General features: G+C 38.3%; 1 protein-coding gene across 9 annotated transcripts in view; it reads left to right on the plus strand.

Annotated features, from left to right (window-relative positions):
• The window catches only part of LOC118321253 (A-kinase anchor protein 13), a gene marked incomplete at its 5' end in the record, with an annotated part of 98,360 nt that extends 95,323 nt beyond the window's left edge, over nucleotides 1-3,037 (plus strand). For all 9 annotated transcript variants that reach the window (XM_035652491.1, XM_035652492.1, XM_035652493.1 and 6 more), the window contains 1 exon segment: nucleotides 74-3,037. In XM_035652491.1, the coding sequence (XP_035508384.1) occupies nucleotides 74-123 (50 nt within the window). In that variant the 3' untranslated portion in view covers nucleotides 124-3,037.
• Nucleotides 3,038-11,377: the final 8,340 nt, after the last annotated feature.

Genomic DNA, 11,377 nt, shown 5'->3' on the forward strand with positions numbered 1-11,377 from the left:
GAAAAAAATCCTCTTACAGGAAGAATCCTCTCTTGTGACACTGACACTGACTCCGTTCTTCTCCTCCCTCCAGACCCCCAGCACCTCCCAGAGCCTCCTCTGGATGGTGAGATCTACTGCTGAGAAAAGTGGCCACCTCTTCCTCATCATCAACCCATCACAGCCGTTGTGACATCTAGAGGAATGTGTTACTGCCAAGTAGTAATACATCCATCTTACATACATAATACTGCAGTGTACTACCAGGCTTTTTGGCAGCATTAAAATCACCTTGGAAGGACTTTTAGTTTGCATCATAATGAAACAGTACACGCAAGAAAAAGACAGAACATGTTTTTTCTTGCATTTTTAAATTAAGTTAGTTTCTGGAAAGTCAAATATTTTAGGCATGCATACTTGCAATACAAACATAGGCAACATGGAATAGTAGTATATTTTACCGTCTCCCTTTCCAAAAACTCCATGGTTACATGACAGAGGATTAATTTCTTCATTTTGAAGAATCATAAATTTGAGATTGAGTATCAAATTGAAAGCATTTCAAAGTCGATTGCCTCACAAGCTCTGCCAAGTATGTCACAGGCTTCACAGCGTCTCTGTTTCTGTTTGTTACAGGCCCAACTAGCCCCCTTTCCAATAGTCCGTCCTGTCATTAAGTTCCACACCAACTGGCTGTTATGTTCATTTACAGAAGCCTTTTCCATGTGACTCAATCCACACGCATACAAGGACACAGACGTCCCCAAAATTCCACTTGGAAACCGATATGACTGTCAACAAGCTCCATGTGGCACTGAAAGCTCCTCACTCCTAATTATCTTCATTGATAATTAATAGAAGGCTGAAACCACAGAGGAAAATGTGTCCCGTGTTTTTAGTGTTTGCTTCAGTGTTTCGTTCCACTTTAAAAGGAAATTGCTGCCTGACATTCCTTTACTCACTATTTGAAAAGCAGATGTAATTACGTCCCACTAATTTTGCCTCCAGTATGTAAGCAAAATGGAATTGGCACGATAACTTCAGTAATCCTCTATAACGACTTTGTGACATTAAATCATGAACCTTGGCTGGGTTTGAATATATTCAAAGTAGCTAAATCTCCATTTTGGAGTGGGACTGTTCGGATGTGCGTGTCTATTTTCCAGACTCAACAGTAAAGAAAGGATTGAGACGTATCTCCCTGTGTCTAATGGCTCAATTCACATCCTTTAGTGTGTTTTAGAGCCTTGGATGGATATTAGCTTGATCCTCACTTTATCTGCCTGTCAATGAGCTTTTATGCAGCCCTCATCTTTCATCTGAGTGATGACGAGCAGGGCTTTCCTTCGTTTTTTAATTGCATGTAACTCTGCAGGTAGCATACTAATGGCTTCTGTCTGTTAAAGAGTACAACTTTCTCTTTTAACCTCCCTCTTTCAGTTCTGATAATAGACTCAGTAGATGGTTTTAGGAAATGGGGGCTGTTAATTTAGCGACAAAGCAGCTGGTTAGAGGAAATGAGAAAGGACATTAATTAAAAAACACCAAATGATGTTATGTGACTAAACTTTAATGACTAAACCTGCTCAGCAGGTATCGCCTGAGTCTCTGATCATTTCAAATTAATCAACACTCATCAGTGTTGTTAAGCACTTTGGTCCTTATATGTTGATGCATTTCTTTTGTTATCAGTGTGAGATATCAATCAAGGAGATCTTTGTATTCTGTGGAACTTTTTAATCGAGGGCACTGACAATGATCCAAAGTGAGATAATGTGTTAAAGGACATAAAAGATGCTGCGGTTCCATTTTATTAGTGTTTAAAATGGTAAAAAAGAAAATTGGGTTGGTAGCTTTTATGTAATGTTTCTAAGGTGACCTGTCTAATTTTTAAGCCTGTGTTTTAGCCCCGCTGAGCCCAAATTAGGGGCCACACAACTACCTGCTGGACAGGTAGGAACTAAAAATAGAGTTGAAGGTAAAAAAAAACAAAAAAAACACACCTTTTCCAGTGAATTACAGAGCAGCGCCACTGAACTGCTTTCTTGCTGCCTCTTTTGTCTCGTCTTTAAGTGCTTGTTTGTTAACTTGCCGTCTGTGTTGAGGATTTGACTTCATGTCCAGGCTGGTTTATTATAGTGTGTCTTCTAAGAGGCTTACAGGCCCGGCCAATTAGTTGCTTCATGTCTTTTGTTTATGGCTTTGGTGTAATCCTGTCAAAGAAACAGAGGAATGGGCTTTTTTCCACCTGTCCCTTTAGGTGTGTTTTGACCACTAGGGAGCACTGCACCTATGACTAAATTAATTCCCAATAACAATAACCAGAAAAGTATGAAACATTTTTTTAATTTCTTCATATCTTCATATATATATATATATATATTATCCCTGCTGTGAGAAATTGACATATTTTTCTCAGCAGGTCATTGGCGTACAGAGATAATGTGATGTGCGTGGGCTCTCACACTCTGTGACATTTTCCCCACGGCATTTGTAATTGACTGAAGAAACAAATAAGTTGTCAGAGATTGTAATTGGTTATTCAGTGAAACCAGTCAGCAGCAGCTTTAATATGAAAAAAGACGGTCTAGCGGTTTGGAGGGAGCGACCGGGCAGAACCACAAACCTCTCTCTGTAAGGGACAATCAGCAGACGCAAGTCAGGAAAATGAACTCCCTCCCCGATGATGATAGGCCTGTCCACAAGACGAGTGTGTCCATCAGGTGAACCCTGCGTAGCCTTAAATCTTAATGATAAAATGCACTAGAGTAGAACCCAGCATCTTCTCAGGAGAAAGAGAGGAGCTTTTATACCTCTGCTTTCAAACGAAGGAAATGTTTGTACTATAAAAGTGGTACAGGATAGTTTAATTCCCAACAATGTAAAAAAGGGCAAATGTAAATATGATTTATGTATAAAACAAATCAAATGTAAAAAATTGTTTTGTTGGTGATCTATTGCAACATTTTGTAAGAATGTTTTATTTATGTCTTATTCTCACCCTTTGGGTGATGTAAAGTCACATTTCTCTCATAATAAAAAAAAAAATCATAATGGACATTTTGATTGTTGGTTGTTTATTTACTGTTATCATTTGTCTCCAATAAATTAAAGACAAACATATTTTAATAAGTGTTGCATTACAATTAGTGCAAAATGGTTATCTGCTCCATGCATGCTCAATCTGATGATTTATTAGCTCTGCTATATATTTTATTCTAACACAAATACTTGCCTATACCTGTGCTCACATCATACGATCTACTGTCAAACATTTTGTTACTAAAACACATCACACATGTTGCAAAGCTCCTCTTCAGGTTGGAATCAATATCTGTTTCAAACATGTTACAATGTTCCAAATGATTAGTGCATGGCACTACTAGGAGGGCCAAGGTCCCCCTTCCTTCATCTCTCTGTGCAGTATGTACAGTAGATCTATACTGGAAAATGACATGGCTCCATGTTTGCTGTGTGGTAACTGATTTAACACAAACCACATAGCTGTAAAATAAAATAGTCATCCTCCTCATTTCTGTTGATTAAAAATAGACTGATTACCTATTTAAGGCATGTTTTCAACTGACTTCACCTGTCCTATAAAATAAAAAGACCAAGAAAGCCCCAAAAATAGTACAAGTTCCACTTACTCTAATTTTGTTTGTAAACTGAAAATATCCTTCGATTGAAATTGTAGGTCAGACAAAAGTAATTGATGAAATCTCTTAAGAAAATTCTGATGAGTATTTTTCATTATTTTCATTCATTAAAATCACTCAGTTCGTTAGTTGTAGCCCAACATGTTTAATTGTCTCACAGCACTGAATCAGCACTTAACAATCATACATTGAATCAGAGGAAATCTGATGTGACAATCAACAGAAAAACACCCATCAATGTCCTAGTGAAAAAGTCCTCATTTAATTACAAATATAGAATACAAAATATATCTTTGCATTAGTACTCCACTCAGTATTTAGTAGATGCACCTGTGTAGACAGGTCTTTATCGTTTTTGCACGAACTTTACAAAACTACTCAAGCTCTGTCAGGTTGCACGTGAATCATAAATGAGTCAAATGCAGCCACAGATTATTTTAAGATCCTTAATAGTAGTTTTATAGTAATAGTTTGTTTTGTTTCGTTTTTTGGAATATTTATGATATAAACACCCATCTTCAAGATAGAGCCATGCATTTAGGTAACAAAGCAGGAGCCATAAACTGCCACACAGTGAACTTGGGGTTTAGGTTGGCCCCTGAGGGGGAGGGGGCTCTCCCATGCAGTTGCTCACTTTCTCCAGTTGGTAATCCAGCCTTGGATTAGTGCAGTTTTACTTTGGCTCCCTCCTCTTTCCTCCGTTCTGTGTTCCAGTCCTAACTACAGCAACAAAAGACCTTTTTTGTGTCTGTTTTGTTCTGAATGCTTTATTACAATAAATAATAAATACAATTATTCTCATTAATCCACTTGTTTTTGTTCCAGAAGCAGTTCAATTGCTACTACTAGATTCTGTTAATGCTTTGATTTCCTGTTTACATTAGCTGTGGTACTGCTGTTTGAGCCCCCCCCCCCCCCCCCCCCGCCAGAGGAAAAAGCTGACAAGGATATTGATGGATTGACAGCAGTGCAGGCACACAGCAGCGTTCCCACCTCCTGATAAATAAAGAGCCAGCTGCTTTAATCTCTCCACGTTGCAGACAGCGGCCTGCTCATCCCTGCAGTCTTTTGCCTCTGGAAATCTCACCTGTGAGCATTTCTTAACATTTATTTTTCTTAACTGCACGATCTTGTACGTCAAGCCAGGTTCATCACATCCCAACTCTTATCCCATTTCTCCCCAGCTCTAACTCATCGATTGAATCGTGGGATCTCTTTGCAGCCCCTTTTTTTAAAACTATTTCTCCATTCTGCTCATTCAACTTAAAAACCCCCAGAGACAAAACATCAGCTGATAAGACCAAACAGAGAGTTGGTAGCCTGATGTGTTAAATTTTGTTTACCGGAGCAAAACAGTGTAGAAGTTATCCTGTCTCTTTTTAGATTATTCCCACCAAATCAAAGTTGTGTAGCAGCAAGTTTGTCGGCGAGATACAGTACAATGGCAGAAAGCGAGATAACCTCATCCACCTCTGGTTGCCATGGTGATGGGCATAGCGAGGCACATGGGATTGCTGTTGCAATACGAAGTGAAGACTGAGAGACAGAGAGGGAGACAGGAAACAAAATTATGACTGTATAATTATTGCAAATTAAAAATCCCATCATATCCTAGAAGAAGAAAAAGAGACGCTGGCAAATAAGCCTGCAAAGCTTGACTAATAATGACAAACAGTTGAGACTTCATACACTCTGATTGATTAATTGTCTGCCATAGATAAGATAAATTTGACATTGTTGAACTAATTATTGTCATATCATGATTGACTAAGTCTGTCTAACTGATAGTTTTAAAGCAGCTGTGAACTGAGCTGCAGTCCTATAGCACTCAACTTCATCAAAACACTTTCCAGTGCATTGATTTATCATAGCAAAAGATGCATTTTTCCTAGAGGTGGTGGCTCTGTAGCTTATTCCACTCACAGTGGCAGACATCGCTCATTAGAAAACCAGGGACTTTTAGTGGAAATGAATCAGAATCATTGGCCAAGTATGTGTACAACAGGAATTTGACTCTCAACGTACTTACACACAGTTCCCAGAACAATTAACTAGAATATAGAAATAGACATTCGGCTACAACCAAGAACAACAAAAGCTGAACAGAGCTGGCACAAGTACACATTCTATACTCAAGTAGACGTTCTGTAAAAAAAAAGACTCCGGTAAAAGTAGAAAGACTGATTCAACATCTTTACTCGATTAAAGTGAAGAAGTACAGCCTCTGAAATGTTTTCAAAGTATAAAAGTAAAAAGTACTCCCTTAGTTTCTCCGAAGGACAAAACTGAAACTTCAAATAGGGGTTGAGTCTCCCTCTCTTGCCTGTTTCGTCTTGTTACATCATTTTTGGCATATTCATGTTATGTCTGTGTGATATGCACTGGTTTTGATGTTGGGAAGGCGTGCAATGATGCAAAAATATAATAATCAGGAATTCCCCCCACATTGATTAAAGTAACAAGAATGTTTTGAAAAGTAGTAGTAGTAGAAAGTAGGGATATTTGTGTGAAAAGGTTGGGTCTAAAAGTAAAAATAAGTACTCAAGTAAAGATACCTGGATAAACGCCTTAAGTACATTCACAAAGTATTTGTACTTTTTTTTGTTTAAACCTGTGTTAACAGATTTTTGGCCACTTGGGGGCAGTGTAAATATGTAATCTTATCACCTTATAATTGCTACCTTGTTAGCAAACAAGACAGACATTGAGCAGAAGAGTAACATTCATTTGGAGTCGTGTTTCCGACCACCTGATGAAATACCTGACTCTTTAGCTGCTAACGTAAACTTTAAGTGCTAACTTTGTGTGTCTGCTACATTGGGGGTTTCTTTACTGAAACATCTGCCTGCTGCACCTGGAAACCACATTGATGAGCGTCTGGGGACTGAACCAAAATATGGTGGGAAATGTGGGTCGCCGCTACAAGCGCCACCTTTCGCATTACACATAATCATTAGTAATTAAGTAAGCAGTAAGCATTATATATTATCAGCTAAATATACTTAAACTGCCAGACTCAAGCAGCATTTAAATGTTGTGCAGCTGGTCTGGGTGGAGCTAACTTTTGAGTATAAATTACTTTATATACTGTTGGATATTTTAGAACAATGTAGCATATTTTACAGATTGTGAATACATTTTTATATATTATATATATATTTGCCTCTGAAATGTGGTACAGTACAGCAGAAATATAAAATACAGTAAAGTGAAAAAAAATGAAGTAGTAAGAAATTGTACAGTACAGTCCTTAAGTAAAGCTGCTCAGCTACTGTCCACTAGAGTTTTGAATCTCTTATATAAACATACAGTATTCTTCCACACTGATATTCTGATAATATTATATAATTGATAAAAAGTTGATAAAAAAGTTAAAAGCATGTTGGTTTTTTTATTTGACATATGTGTCAAATGAATTAGAGTATGTGCAGGTCTGTGTTGGAATAAAGTGGTATATATCAGTAATACCTACCAGTGCCAATTTTTTTGTCCTTTTCCTCTGCTCAAACGTTGGGGAGGGGGTTGGACTACAATAACCCAGCTTCTTTTTCCAGGCATCCTATGGCAAGTTGTTGTCACAGAGTTCCTGCTAAACTTTGGTGTCCAGGGACCTTTTGTTTATTCATCCGAGGTCAAAAAGCACATATAAAAACTTTATACCATTATTTTCATGGTCTGGGATAGGTGCTCTGAGCTGTGACTACACCGCTCCTGTTTGTGACTGCAGACACATAAAAACCTACAAACACACTTTCCTGGTTTTATGACATGCCTTCAGTTTTTGTTGCTGAAATAAAAAGAACAGAAAAGAGAAATCCATCTCTATTTTTGTCAGTAGTGATTGAGAAACATTTTAATAGAGTATTTTTTACTATTATTGGCTTAGGTCAGTGCAAAAAATATGCAGGTATTTTCTATAATAAAGTAGGAAAACTTTCTGAGCTATTCTTCTGGAATAGCTTAATATCCTGAATTAAAAAATAAAAAACTTCTTTAACCTGCAAAAGGTTGTCATGTGTAGACCTCAGGTATGCAGTGGCTTCAGTCTCTTCATGACCCTGAATAGGAATAAGAGTTTACAACATGAATAATGAATAATAGTTGCTGAGTACGCTCCTTCACCTCACACATTGGTTCCTTTTTAGGAGGCATGAGATAAAAAGTTCAAGAACAAAGAGCAGTAGTTGAGGATCAGCAGCCGAGCCCATATAAAATAACTGTGACACACACCCGCAGTGAACTGGAGTACATTCTCCCAGTGGATATTTACAGAATGCTGAGTAGATATTATTCCAGTCCTCCTAGAGGTTTAAGGGAAATCACGGCTGAGAGCAGTATCTGTACCACAGTGCGGAGAGCGCTTATGGCTGCAGCGGGGACGGAGGGCGGGGAGAGACGGTGCCAGGTCCTCCATCTTGCTCAGAGATGTGAGGATGATTTAGGAGGCCTGTCTTTGCCATGGTGTCGAGAGAGGGAGCGGGGCCGAGCAATCCTATTACTCCTAGATGACCCTGCCTTAATGCGCACACAAATACAAACACACACACACACACACTTTTCCAGTGCCTAAAAGGCTTATGTAGTGTTCAGGAAGCCACCACCACACACAAAGACCACACTGTAGTCAAAGACCAGCTGCCAAGACTCACAAAAGGCTTGAAGGTCCATTGTGTAACGTTTAGGAGGATCTATTGGCAGAAATAGAATATTCATAGGTGTGTTTTCATTAGTGTGTAATCATCCGAAAATAAGAATGTTGTTGTGTTTTCGTTACAGAGGGAGCAGGTTCTCTTCTACAGAGTCCTCCACATTGAACCTCCATGTTTCTACAGTAGCCCAAAACAGACAGTAGGTTGCAGTCCTCATCACTAGAGGCCACTAAATCCTACACACTGGTCTTTTAAATGCACCTCACATCGGACTACAATTATATTAATAACTTAACGAAATGTACTGATAGTGCACCAGTGTTTCAGCAAGGTCGATCAGACTGAAATATCTCAAACACTATTATAATTATTTTTGGTACAGATACTCATGGTGCTCAGGGGGCGCACTCTGCTTGAATTAGTGATCCTCTGAATTTTCCTCTAGCGCCACACATCTAGTGTGGTTTTGACTGAAATGTCTCAACAGCTACTGAATGGATTTGCCATTACATTTGGTACAGACATTCAAACTCTCCATTTCTCCAAATGACTTCCCATCAGCCCCACTGAACTAAGATGGAACATATCATATATGAGCTCACAATGTTAGCATTTAGCTGAGTACAGGCTCACAGAACTGCTAGCGTGGTGGTATATGCTCATCCCCATTGAGACTGAATTAATATTACAGGGGGAGATGGGTAATAAAATACTTCCTTCCTCATAATAAAAGTCATTTTAGCCTCTGGCTACTACCGGGCTGGTTCTGTAATAGACAATACTGTGGAAAACCCATATGACCCTTACTATTATTTACTGCTATTAGCAGTAATTCAATTATTAACACAAACAGTTGCATGCTACTTACATCACCTGTAACATGACATTACAACTGCCCGCCTGAGGAACATGTGGGTCTTTGCTCTTCTACTTTTTCCTTCATTGAGTGATTGAGTCGACTGATGTTAATGAGTAAGCAGGTTAACAAAATCCTTTTCTACTTCTCTAAGATTGGAGGGCCAGAAAGTTAATAAAAAAGCTAGCCAGAAGGTTTTGGGACAGTAATTGTGAAATTGTGAAAACCTGTGGAGTTAATAATGAAATAACCCCACCTCCCCAAAATAAATTATTTCAGAAAATCCAGAATGGGGCTTTAGTGTTGTTAAAAATGTTGAGAAATATATTATTTTTTCTTTTCCAGAATCCACCAGTTTCAGTTTTCTTGACAGTAGAAAGATAGAAATCAACTACTTGAATAAAAGCGGAACGGAAATTATAAAGTGTTCAATTTATATGGAAATTATCAAGTCTAGTCTGCAAAGTACAGTGGGTAATATGTGCTGCTGTGTACAAAATTACAGACATGGCAGCTATGATTGATAAATAGAATCGCTGCTAATCTCCACAATTATTATAAATATCTCTTCACCCGCTCCTGCGAATGCACATATTAAGTCAACTTCTAAGATATCTCATGGCATTGTGCCTCAGCAGATCACAGATTCACTTAAGGAAAGTATGTTATAGACAGACTTCCATCATCAGTAATAGTGGGTACTTTAAATGGGTTACTTTATATAGGATAATATGCAGTTTAATACTCACCCATGAGCCTTTCTGATTAAAATATATTTTCCTGGTGTTTCTGTGGTTTAATGTGGATTATGTATTACTGTTCATATCCAGCTACAACTTTAAGTAATCTCCTTCTTTCTTTGACCATATTAATTTTGCTCTTACTTTTTAATTTATTATAAAAAGTGGGGGTAAAAATCTACCCATGATTCAGCAGCTCTAAAATGGTAAACTAGAGCACAGTCACAGACTCCCCCCCAGACATTTAGCAGACACTCACATAAAGTAAGCTAAACTAAAATATAAAAACACAGTCTCACGGCCACGCATATAAACATAAAAATGTGCAGACACAGACGTATACGCGTTGAGATTGTCTAGGGATCTCCTGTTTGCTCGTTGGTGTAGCCTGTTGCCGTGGTAACGCTCAGCCTGTCTCATTTAAGGAAGGTCTTGATGACCTCAGTGCTGCTTATTGAGCTGTGATCAACATGTTTGCCTGTGACACATGGACTCTCCACAGGTTTCTCCAGACAGAGAAGCCAGGGAATAAAATGCTCTTTTTACCATTGCAGTTTACCAAGACTCAGGCAACAGTACACATGTGTACTTTCTCTCTCTCTTTATGGGGAGAACATTGAGAAAATGTATGGAGGAAAATAATGACTATACAGATTTGAATCCTATATGCCACTGAATACATGTGAAATGTAATCACTTTCAAATACTTACTGTTGAAAATTAAAATTCGACTGAATATAAAGCTCTGAAGAGACAACATTACACCAGCACTTGCCTCCCTGCACTGGCTAGCTGTCAAATACTGAAATGATTTTAAGGTTCTTGTATTTGTTTTTAAAGCCAGGCACAGATGCCCCTGTACATCTCAGCACTTCTCTGCCCCTACTCCAGCTCCAGCTCTCAGATCCTCAGAACAGCTGTTTTTAACTGTTCCACGCTCGAGGTTGATAGATAAGAGAGATTGTGCCTTTGTGGTGGCAGCTCCAAAGCTTTGGAATAGCCTTCCAGCAGCTTTTTATTGCTCTCAGTGGGTTTTAGTATTTTAATCTTTTCTTTTTTCTTTTATATTGTTTAAGTATTTTTCTGTCTCTGTTATTGCCTTATACTGTATTTATATTTACTTACTCTCATTTGTGTTATGTGCTCTTTTTACTGATGTTTGGTCAACTCTGGCTGTTTTAAATGTGCTATATAGCTAGTCAAGTAAAACAATCTGGCTTTTACTCAAATTCACTCAAATCGCAGAAAATTGAATGAACATCCAGGATAAAAAAATTGCCTTAAAGGGAACTGAATGTTCTTAAAAAAACATGAAGTAGTCAGTTTCACAATTAAGTAATCAGTGGCTGGTAAGGTTCAAACCTTTATAGCTAAACTAGGAGGGGCCAAATACAGTTATTGTTACAGCAACCACTGCAAAGCTGCACTGGTACAACCGGTGGTTACGTGCCTTGCTCAAGGACACGTCAACAGAGAGTTAAAGCAAGGGTAGGT

The sequence above is a fragment of the Morone saxatilis genome, unplaced genomic scaffold, assembly GCF_004916995.1.
Source record: "Morone saxatilis isolate NCDOM2014 unplaced genomic scaffold, NCSU_SB_2.0 Contig11, whole genome shotgun sequence".
Lineage (NCBI taxonomy): Eukaryota > Metazoa > Chordata > Actinopteri > Moronidae > Morone > Morone saxatilis.